At 38.5% G+C, this 12,238-nt stretch overlaps 2 protein-coding genes across 2 annotated transcripts; both read right to left on the bottom strand.

Moving 5' to 3' along the window:
• Window positions 1–9,435: 9,435 nt before the first annotated feature.
• Window positions 9,436–9,933, bottom strand: LOC121782730. The gene has a single exon (XM_042180681.1). It carries the CDS (start codon window positions 9,931–9,933, stop codon window positions 9,436–9,438), a length of 498 nt encoding a protein of 165 aa, XP_042036615.1.
• A 998-nt stretch (window positions 9,934–10,931) lies between these two features.
• On the bottom strand, window positions 10,932–11,930 carry LOC121781081 (uncharacterized protein At1g76070-like). Its single transcript, XM_042178774.1, has one exon. The coding sequence runs from the start codon at window positions 11,736–11,738 to the stop codon at window positions 11,088–11,090; it is 651 nt and encodes a 216-aa protein (XP_042034708.1). The 5' UTR covers window positions 11,739–11,930; the 3' UTR covers window positions 10,932–11,087.
• Window positions 11,931–12,238: the final 308 nt, after the last annotated feature.

The following is a 12,238-nucleotide window of genomic DNA, read 5'->3' as shown; positions in this document are numbered from 1 at the left end:
GGCAATATTAAAAAAATAAGTGAATAAAACTATTTTGAACTTTTACAAAATTAAAAGAAAATGTGACAATACAAAGAAAATTAATGATTATTTTTTAATCAAAATCAAAAGGTTTTTTCTTAGTGAGAGGGCTTAGATTTAATCTAGCCTACATTTGGTTTAGTATAACTTTGATCCTATATAATGTGGTGGTATTCTCCCTCCATAAAATAATGTCCCACTTTAGTATTTTGGAGCATTCACAATCAAAGTTTCACTTCTTCTTATATTCCTATACTCACATTTTATTATAAAATTACTATTTTATCTATCACATTCTATTCACAATTTTTTTGGACACGTTATTTAATAAATTAGTAATTAGTTAATTAAATAAGCATTTTAAGTCTAAGGAGAACACTGCTAATTAACTATAATATCTTAATTAAATACTCTATATTTTACTTAAATAAAAATAGTGCAAATAGTTTGAGACGGCCCGAAAATAAAAAGTGCTAATAACATGGGACGGGAGATTATATAAATGAGACCTACATTCTACTAACTTTTCCCACCATTTTCTTCCTTTCTCAAAACTAGCATAAAATCAAAATGTGACTATAAATCGTGGATGAAGAGAGTATAATATAATCTTGCCTACATGTTATACTTATAGAGTTGTATATTAATTAGTGGTTGATACTCCTTGCCAATATAAGACCAAGTTTTAAAAAATTTAGTAGAAAGTGAGTGGAAAATGTTTATAAAAGGCCAGTCCTACTTTTATATACTATTAATTTTCTAATGAAATGTAAGTGAAACAAAGTTAGTGGAGTGTATGACTTATTATCAAAAGTAGTAAAAAAAAGCAAATGAGACATTTATTGATGGACTGAGTGAGTAAAAATATTCTCTTCGCAACCCAATATGTATCTTTCATTGATCCGATGTGGATTTTATAAAATGAAAGATAGGATTAAAAAATTAGTGAAATGTGGATTCTACCTTTACAAACATTAGTAAAATGAAGTAACGGAACGTAGAGTTCAATACTAAAAATAGTAAAAATGAAATAAGACAATTACTAAAGAACATATTAAAATGGAAAACTGAAATATATAATGGGGACGAAGATTGTAACTAAGATTGCTACTTCAGGTTTTCGACTATAGTAAGGGGTTTACATTTAATTAAAAGGACTATAAACCATTAAGGCCCCAGCAGATTTATTAGTTCTTTTGGAGCAAAACTACATATAGCCCACATTTTTGTCCAAAAGCGTTCTATATTTATTAGTCAAAATGTCTAGACCATTTTCATACCCCCTTGATACTTGTAAAGAATATATATAAAAAAATCTTCTAGTTCTATTATTGGCATCTATTTTATTCACCATAGTACCATACCCTCCTATTACAATAATAAATAAAAAATAATTACTACTATTAATTTACTAATTTATTTTATAGTACATAGTCCAAATTAAAATTTTTGTTTCAAAGGCCACAAATAGGCCCGGGGCCCGTTTTGTTAAAAGCGATGGATCAATGATCTTTCTTAACCCAAGCCCAACCAATTTTAAAATTAAGTGTGAAACTAAAATAAATGATTGTTTGTGTATTTTATTATAATTAGCTTTTTTTTTTAAATATAATATCCATAGGACACTTTTAAAATTTCTTATGGATGTTAAATTGGCCTGACAAATAATATACTATTTTTATATGTTTGTATTTTTAGTTTAATGGAGAAATTCATCCAAATTAAAGAAGATACCGAAGCTGAAAAATGGCCTACATGAACTTAAATTTTTTTTGAAATACTGATGATATTTGAGAAATCTCACCATCCATATGTTAGTTCAATATAAGGCAATGAGATCAATATCAACAATCATGATATTTTAGTGAATCTTAGGAAAAAGTTGCAACAAATTGCAACAGTTACTGTTTTCATGAACTATAGTCGACTATAGATATTTTCACCAACTATCGAGTATGCATTTATGAAAAATATGTTATATAAATAGGATGAAATATTCGTTTTATGAAAGGGGAAGTAATTAACAGCTCATCCCTACTAACACATGCCAATCCTTGACTTTTTGCATTGCAAAAATGTGTAGGTTTAGAACTTCGGATATTTTTTTCTCAATTTTTCTATGTTCCTATCTCCTTACAAGTTTTTTTTTATTATTTTAAACATATTTATCCGAGACAAAATATTGTTATATATGGAAATGAGATAAACATAAATGTAGAAATTACGGACATATATGAAGAAAAAGTGTGAAAGTAAAAATAGAAAAGAGATATCTCATCATCTTGTACGGATATATTGCCATAAACTTATTCTTTTAATGGAAGTTGAATTCCCCATTTTTATTTTTATGTATAAAAAATAAAAAATTTATTAGTTGTATCACAATGAAATTAAACCCAAAACTTGTTATTAATTAATTAAAAAACAAGTTTTTGTTAGACATAATACATATCAAAAGAAAATGAATTAAGAAAACGAGGTACATGGAAATGGAATAATAAAATTGAGTTACAATATAAAGCAAAGAACTGAAATGTTTAGCCGAATTGAGGAAGACATCTGTCTGCAAGATGATATACACTAGTACTCTCGATTTGATACGTTGTCCTAAAAGAAGAAACAGTTTCGTCATAATTGTGGCAACACTGCAGACAAACGAGCTCAGATGAATTGAATGAGGCGAGAAAATAACTTTGACAGTGAACTTAGGGTATCCACAATAGGGGCGATGTGCCGGCCGCCCCGGAGTCGCCGCAGCCACGGCGATCCATAGTGGAAGAAATGTCCGCCCCGGTGTGGACGGATGGGAAGGGGCGGAAGGGCCCTCGCCGACTACTCGGCGAGGACGTGGCGGGGTGGGGAGCGGCGATAGGTGCGGCGGTCTACTATGCGGCCATTCCGGCGCGGCTTAGCCGATTTTTTTTTATTAATTTCAAAATTTTAATAATTTTTATTATAAATACCCCATCTTCATTTTCACTCCACACACATCTTCACACCCATTTCACTCTCTATCCACTTTTCACTCTCTAATTTTTCTATATCTAAAAATGCACGGTGGAGACGAAGATTCACCCGGCACCGAAGAGTCGAGATATGGCAACTTTAAAATATACTCCCTCCGTCCCGAGCTACTTGCTCATTTCCTTTTCGGCACGGAGATTAAGGAATGAGTGTATAGGAAAGTCAAAAATGACGGCTGTAGGTGAAAATTTTTACTAAAAATGGAAAGAGTGCAAGTAGTGCGGGACGGAGGGAGTACAAAAAATAAAATAAAGTGAAATGTGGCAAAAAAAAGTGTCCATTATTGATGTGGAAACTTTTTTTTGTGGCTGTGGACAAATCAGAAGTGGCTGAGGAAAAAAAAATGGCTTGTCCACGGAAGTGTCCTCCCTATTGTGTGGATACTCTTATGTTGAGCTTTTAGAATGCAAATAAATGTGTGAAGAGTGCATGAGATGACTATCATTTTATAGGTCAAGCACTTGCATGTGTAGCTTGCTGGAGTCAATGCAGTTTCAAATCAGTCTCATGATTGACGTGTAATGATGAGAGTTACAAATGTTATATATCATGAAGTATCTAGACATGAAATTTGTTGGTTGTTCAAAGGACATACCTAAATGACCCGATCGATGTGCATGCATTAATCTTGATAAATACGTATTCTCATCCCCTCTTATCCTTTTATATTTTGGTACAAATTTTCAAATATATATCAACTTCTTCACTAAATGCCCCCTTATTAAAATTCATAAAATTACATTGGATATAATTTTGCCCTCAGTAGTATGATTTTCTGGCTACGTCCCTACATCTAGACATGTCTTCATATTCACCATATTTTGTTGGGCTAAGTGCCCAATACAAAGTTGGACAATTTCATTGTTTGTGTTGGGTTATGGTTCACAAATATTCAAAGTATTGTTTGGGCTCTTGGATAAATGAGGTGGGCCGGATGAATATGTTTGTGAGCAGGGCCCACATATAAATACTTCTTTGATGAGGAGTAGATCAATTCAATTCAATTCAAAGACTTATACTCTCTCTCTCTCTCTCCCCGATATCTCTCTCTCGGCAGAATTCTTGAGCTATTGAGCCGAGTTCAAGATTGGATCATCTGGATCTTATTGGTAGCCGGAAGTAGAGAAGGAAATAGTCTCAGATGTTTGGTTAGTTTGCTTGGTTCAATTGTATAATTGAGCTAGGGATTTTGGAGATTGTAGTTGTGGTGAATCTTGGTTGTTTGTTCTTCATCTTGTATCTGTTTCGACATTGAATAAATTGGAGCTTGAGTTTCCCGTGGATGTAGGCATTAAGGCCGAACCACATACATGATCGAGTGCTTTATTTTCTTTGCTATTTCGTTTTGATTTGGTTGTTCAATCGATTCACAAATTGGCACCGTCTGTGGGAAGGTTCTTTGAGGAATCGATTGCGATGACTACGGCTAAATTCGACATGGAGAAATTCAATGGCGATATTGGGAAGGTGCTCGGTCGATGCCGATAATGGAACAAACTTTGTATACTGGATCGGCACCATGACTCAATTATGCCGGTGAACATAAGCTCTGTTGTTCCAATAATTCCATTAGATAGGCTCTCAACTTGAATAAAGTTATCTTCATTGCTGACAACATTCTCCTCAAGCAAAGTCTATATATCATATTTTATCCCCAATTCACGATGTGTTGGAACAAATTCCATCACCAGTTTTGTCATCATATGCCTCAACGAGCACTTGAGGCATCATATTGTCGTTCCTAGGGATCTCTTTACAGGACTCATCGTCTAGAACATCAAGAGTAACACCATCATCGCGAGTACCATTGATGGAAACATCGTTAATGTCTTCAGGAATATCCTCACTCAATACCATCATGGGAGTATTATCAATGTTCTCCGCAGCTATAGTTTCATCATCAATGTTCTCCTCAAACCAAGCGGTCACACGGGCGAGCAAGGCGGCTTGGTCCAATCTAAAGGATAATTTCATATTTCTTGAATGATGGAAAGGAATAACAAGGTCCCTATTTATAATGCTAAATACCCTAACTTAGGGAATAAGAAACTAATTATATGGGAAAGATATGCAAATTAATAACTAACTAAATAATAGGGTAGAAGGAATATTCATAGAGATATGCTCGTGTCAACTAGTTGATAAGGGAATGACCCTTATCAAGTGAAGAAGATAATGAAAGTCGCAGAGAAACGTCGCTTTGTCGACAATCGATAGAATTGTAGACTGAAAATTAAATAAAGATAAAAGACAATAATTATGATTTCATTGATTGATTGAGGAGAATAACAAAAGCCCTATTTATAATATTAATATAACTTAATGAGCAAGAAAACTAATATATGGAAGAGATATGCAAATTCATGATTAACTATCTAAATAATACTAATAATTGTATCAACTCCCCCGCGGTTGAAAATCACCTTGTCCTCAAGGTGAAAATCAAGAAGCAACGACGAGCGACGACCCTCCGGGATAAAATGGGCACAGAACAAGTGAATTTCTCCCTTCGTACACCTTTGCAACTGGAACGGGTAAATCGAGAGTGAGGAGTCTCGAGTTTTTCTTGTAACCAAATTTATGCTTAAGAGAAGCACTACCAACAAGGAAACCGTCCAGATTGGGCTGTGAAGCCAATTCCGTGTAGTTGCCACCATTCACAGCTACTCCATTCATATTGGATTTAAACCACATCATCAACTCAATATGATCTTCCTGAGCAACATTGAGCGATGCGACCATCTTTTTCACTTCCTTGGTAGAACCATACTCCTCTTCATCATCTACCAATGTCTCTTCCTCTCCAACGATATCGGGGATGCACGACAGAGAGATTGCCTCGAGTGGGGGCAGGGCAACCATTAGCATCTCATCTCCGGCATAGGACTCGGGGTTGAAGAGCATGATTTCGCTGCTGCACTTATCTTGGACTTCTTCCACTACAACGACATCATCGGGTTCGACGATGGCCACCATTGGGCCGCCTCTGTACGGTGTGACAACAACAGCCAGCAGCGGCGCTGCTGAGCACTGGTGACTCGTCAGTGGGCAAAAGCCAGTAGCGGGCTGCTCGGTGTAGGGCGGCTGGCCAGCAGGCAGAATCGAGGCCTGCTTCTGCAGTTGTGCTCCAGGGAGTCCGTAAGTAGACGCTCCAAATAGCGGTGTTAGATCAGGTCCACCAGTGTAGGGCTGCTATTCAACCGGCTGGTAGTTTTGGTGGGATGGATTTGCGGCGGTGGTCACTGTAAGCATTGGTTCCCAACACGAAGGTGGGCGAGCTGAGGGTTGATCATATAGCTGAAATCCGAGCAACTGTTGCTAGATAGGCAGATCAGAGCAAGTGGTTTGTCGAAGCCTAGTGTGATGTGGCTATTGGTATGCGATCTACGAAAGCCCAACAGAATTAAAGGTTGGGAGATTGTGCTGCTGAAGCAAGACGGGTTGATAACCGTCGACCGGGTAACTCGGGGGCGCGGCTGAGAGCACCTGACGCTGGGCCGGTGGATCCCAACAAGTCGGCTGTCGGGGCAGGCTGTGGTACGATTGCTGGTAATCGGGCTGGACGTAATTCCACGATTGTTCGTTGGGCGGGTCTGGTGGAGGACGTGGCTGAGTGACAGCAGTTGCAACAGGCCAAGAAGGTTGTTCGTGGTAGGAAATAGCTGGAGTTGTATACGACGAGGGAAACTCGTCATACTCGTCCAACTTCTTGTTTAATCTGTTGCAGAAGGCCATTATCTGATCACATAGTGAAGATAGATAGATTTCTTCGTTGGAAGTCATGGGTGGAGGATGAGATCGAAGTGAAAGCACCAGTTGATAAGGGCAAAAACCCTTATCAAGTGAAGAAGATAAAGAAAGTCGTAGAGAAACGTCGCTCTGTCGACTATCGATAGAATTCTAGACTGAAAATTAAATAAAGATAAAAGACAATAATTATGATTTCATTGATTGATTGATGAGAATAACAATAGCCCTATTTATAATATTAATATAACTTAATGATCAAGAAAACTAATATATGGAAGAGATATGCAAATTCATAATTAACTATCTAAATAATAATAATCGTATCATTTTCAGCTCATCCTCCGTGAGGAATTTTCTATCTTCTTTATTCGAGTTCTATTATTTTGATAAGATCAACCCACCCTGATATCGGAATACAGTTCGGAAACCAGTCAGAAGATCCGTGGTCTAGTATTGAAGATCATCACGTGGAGAAGGCGCAAGCAATCGTCGATTCTTTGGAGAATCAAATCGGTAATTCTAAACCGTAGTATTCATGTTTAGGATTTACTTTCTTTAAGCATGAATTATTTGCGTTCTAGCATGCAATTATCTGTTTAACATGTGAATTGATTAATCGCATATTCGGTCAAATAGATCCTTATCTGATTTATTTGTTTTGTACAAGTCTTCCGCTGTGCAGGGAGCACCAAACCCCAACATTGACTACAATGAAATCTTTTCACTTGTAGTCAAGCACAACTCAATAAGAATGCTTTTATCTCTGGTAGCAAAGTATGAATGGGAATTACATCAGTTGGAAATCTAATATCCAATCTGTAGTAGCATTATTTACAACTGAGGCATAGTATAATGCCTTAGCAGCTGCTGTGAAGGAGAGCTATTTGCTCAAAGGGCTGTTGAATGATTTTGGAGTGACTCAGAAGAAGATTGTCATTAACTGTGACAGTAGCAGTGTCATATGTCTCACAAAGCACCAGACCCTCCACAACAGGAGCAAGCATATGGAAGTAAAACTTCATTTTGTGATAGATGAAGTGAGCAAAGGGGAAGTAGAGGTGAAGAAGATTGGGACAGAGCACAATCCTGCAGATGCTTTGACTAAAGCATTACCAGCTGCCAAGTTTGCTTATTGCTTGGAGTTGGTGAAAGTACAGAGAAAGTGAAGGATTGTGGGTGGACACAATGAAAGCTAATTTTGACGATGTTGGAACCAAAGTAGAGAATTTGTTGGGTTATGGTTCACAAATATTCAAAGTATTATTTGGGCTCTTGGATAAATGAGGTGGGCCGGATGAATATGTTTGTGAGCAGAGCCCACATATAAATACTTCTCTGATGAGGAGTTGATCAATTCAATTCAATTCAATTCAAAGACTTACACACACTCTCTCTCTCTCCCTGATATATCTCTCTCTCTCGGCAGAATTCTTGAGCTATTGAGCTGAGTTCAAGATTGGATCATCTGGACCTTATTGGCAGCCGGAAGTAGAGAAGGAAACAACCTCGGATGTTCGGTTAATTTGCTTGGTTCAATTGTATATTTGAGCTAGGGATTTTGGAGATTGTAGTTGTTGTGAATCTTAGTTGTTTGTTCTTCATCTTGTATCTGTTTCGACATTGAATAAATAGGAGCTTGAGTTTCCCGTGGATGTAAGCATTAAGGCCGAACCACGTACATGATCGAGTGCTTTATTTTCTTTGCTATTTCGTTTTGATTTGGTTGTTCAATCGATTCACAGTTTAGGCCATTCTTAATTGATGTTTTGTTGGGCTACGTGCCAAACACCCATGTTCTAATACCATTCGCCAAAACCCAAGTTAAAATTACACCCTTTCCCCGACATACAGAGCACGACGTCTGACAAGAGGTGGGCTAGGCTGTAGCGGTGCTCATTTGGGTTTCTCATTTTTTGTTGGGCTACATGTCTTGATGAAGCATATTAAATACTCCCTCCGTTCCATGTTAATAGAGCCATTTTTCTATTTTGGGAAGTTCCAAGTTAATTGAGTCATTTCTACTTTTGACAAAAAATAATTTTCCTTTTTACTTTATTCTCTCTTCATCTTTCTTACTTTATTCTCTCTTACTTTTTTCACCATCCATTTAACACACTATTTTTAAACTCCGTGCCGAAAAGAAATTTCTCTATTAACAAGGAACGGAGGAAGTATTTAATTAATGATGGTTCATTTTTTTAATATTAGGTTAATTAACATATTCATTAATTTCATAATTCATATTCAAGTGATAAATTTTAATTTATTATTTTTCACTCATAGTGAATCATTTTAGAGAAATTGAATATGCTATGACCATTTATTCATAATGTAGATTGATTCTATATTGTTTAATTTCACAAATTTTAAAACTTTGGCCACTCCTCCGACCCGGTCAAACTACATTGACTAGTCCAGATTCCAACAATCCCCACGTGACCGGAAATAATCAAATGCAATGTGTAGTCACAAGCTCAGTCTTCAAGAATTATATGTATGCAGTTTGTGAATTTGAATCATCCATAGTTAACACCATTAAGTACATATATATGTGGATTAGTAGCACGATGGAGGAGCAATTATCTCAGGCCATGGACGCCACAATTCGCGAGCAGGTCGTTGTTGTTAATTGCGCTGGCTTCATCTACGATAATGTCCCTTCCCATCTCCAAACCTCTTTAAGAAGCTGAAACATATCCTATTGGCCAAATAGTATGCCATGTTGCACTGCGTGCCGTTGGCTACGAATCTGACCTGCGGACCCTCACCCCGACACTCGTCATTGAAGAGATGCGACGACTGTAGAACGTTGATGTCGTTATTCGACCCAGCGACACCAAAATACGCATGCCAGATTCGCAAACAGTAGTCAGCAACAACTTCCAGGATCATCGTGGGGTGTCTCCCTTTGAATCCAGAAGTGAACTGCCCCTTCCAAGCCACCGAGCAGTTCGTCCACTTCCAGCGCATGCAATCGATGCTGCCCAACATCCTTGGAAAATGATGCACAGTCCCGTGCATATGTATCAATCTCTGGCATTTATTGGCATTTGGCTTCCGCAAATACTCCGGACCGAAGATATTCTTGATGCCCCTATAAAACTGTCTCAGCGTCTCTAGGGTAGTCGTTTCACCCATCTGTAGATATTCGTCTAACATATAAGCGGGCCCGACATAGGCAAGCTGCCTAATTGCAGCAGTACACTTCTGATATGTCAACAAACCGACTCGGCCACTAGCATCACATCGCAAGGTGAAGCACCTAAACCGCTACGCCAAACACGTCGCTATATGGATGAAGAGTTGTTGCAACATTCTGAATCGCCGGCGGAAAATTTCTGGCGGATAACGGGGGTAATCGCCGAAGTAGTCTTCCATCAACAGCTGGTCGGCCCCAACATGGTCACGACAGATTGTCCGCCGATGATGGATCGGCCGAGGGACTGCCGCCGCCTCCGCCTCCTCAGCTTCACGTTGCACCGCTGCAACCAGTTCATCGAACTTCCCATCGATCGCTTGTTGGTACTCTTCATCGTCGGAATCCATATTTTGAAAGTTGAATTGGGATAAATTGAAAAGAGTGGAGATTGGAATGAGGGTGGAAAAATGGAGAAAAAATGGTATATTTATAAAAAATAAGAAAAAAAAAATTAAAAATCGGAGTTGGGCGGGCGCCGCTGCTCTCGGCAGCCACAATAGCGCCGCGGCCCCACGCCCAAGCGCACCGGCCAGGCCGCATGTGTGGCGCTCCCCCTTGGTCACCCCCCACGCCGCGGCTCTGTGTGGCGCCAGCAATAGGGAGCCGCGGCCCAGCCACCCCCAGGCTGGGAGCCGCGGTTCTCCTATTGTGGACGCTCTTAGTGCGTTCTGCTGGATTTGGGATACTTTGGTTGGCGAGGGAATCAAATTTCTCTAGATATGTTAGACTATTTTCTTAGTTTTTTTATGTATCCTACAAGATTGGTTCGTTCTTTTTTTTTCTTATAGATGGTCTGAGTTCGAATCATACTGAGAGGTCCTCTAGTGATAAGAAATTCTTGAAAAAAGTATAAAAAGTATAAATGATATAAAATCAAGTTAAAAATAAATTAAAATTTCAAACGATACTAACTTAATTAATTATAGGTTATCAACGATTTATGAAAATAAATCATCACATATACGACCAATCTTTACAATTTCCGTTTACACCTTTATACATGTTCTTCATACTGCCACCAAAAAATAATAAATGCAACTTAATTTTTGTGTTAAATCAAAAGAAATATTTTACATTATTATTCTATATATTCTCAACAAACATTTAGCTGAAGAGGCTTAAGCTGAGCCACCGTCCTCCTTTTCCACAAATTAATCTCCTTTCTCGGCTCCAAAACCAATCCGGCCCCACTCCCCAACATTGGAAAAACGACGTCGTCATCACCGTCGCTGTAGCTCCCCCAATCCCCGCCGTCGCCCGCCTCCGTCGCCCAATCACGACACGCAAACGCGTCGCGGCTGCTGGCGAATCTCATCAAGTGGCTCAGCGCCGGAGCCCTATCCGGAAGCGGCGGCTTCCCGCGATTAATTGAATCGTCGCTTTTTCTTCTACCGTTGAAAATCTTCTTGATTACCGACGGATTCTTCTTCAGAGTCGCGGGCTGGGCTGCTATAACGGGCCCGAATTGGGGCGGAAGTCTGCAGATCTTTTTCTTGTGCTTGATCTGTCCCATGCATGAGATTTTGGGCGAAGTCGGCTCTTGCATCTCGGAGCTTTTCGACTCCTCCCGGGCCTCAGCTGGGATCATGGAAATCATCGGGCCGGAGAAGGCCCGGTATAGCTGGTATTTTAGGTTATTCGAATTTCCGCTAACCCGAGGGTTTTGGAATGAAACTGCAGCTGAAGCTGATTTAGGGATAAGCCTCAGTATCTTGCTTTTTGATTTAGATGATGCCTTTTCCATTGGGATTTTTATATATTTCTCTCTAGATCTCTCTTTTTGTCTCCTTGAAAACACACTCAGTGTGTGTTATATGAGGAGGGTGAAGAAGATGGAACAAGGATGAGGATCAATATAGTGTTGCAAAATTGACCAAAACTATATTATAAGAAAGTAAGAGTGAGCAAAATTACAAGAGTCACCTATTGATTAGCAATAAATAGTACATACAGCTTTGATAGGGTAGTTGTTAATGGACTTGATTCAAAGGTCCAAATTTTCGGGCTAAATTAAGATTCAGACCCTACAATTGTTTATAGATGTAGTAATATAATAATAAATGCACACACACCTATGTCCAAGACAAAAATGAGAAATTGTGGGTTTTTGGCCAGTAGATATTTATATACAGTTGAGACAAATTAAATACACGTACAAGTGACGTAGATTTATTCGATGATTAGAGTGATTAGGAAGATTACTACCATTAATTTTTTTTTTAAAAAGGGAAGATATATTACTAC

This window comes from Salvia splendens, chromosome 20 (assembly GCF_004379255.2).
Source record: "Salvia splendens isolate huo1 chromosome 20, SspV2, whole genome shotgun sequence".
Classification (NCBI taxonomy): Eukaryota; Viridiplantae; Streptophyta; class Magnoliopsida; order Lamiales; family Lamiaceae; genus Salvia; species Salvia splendens.
This window is presented reverse-complemented; position numbering and strand designations above follow the sequence as displayed.

What these genes read in the sequence shown, in the direction of transcription:
- LOC121782730 (XM_042180681.1), bottom strand. Translation starts at nt 9,933, where the DNA reads ATGGGTGAAACGACTACCCTAGAGACGCTGAGACAGTTTTATAGGGGC.
- LOC121781081 (XM_042178774.1), bottom strand. Translation starts at nt 11,738, where the DNA reads ATGGAAAAGGCATCATCTAAATCAAAAAGCAAGATACTGAGGCTTATC.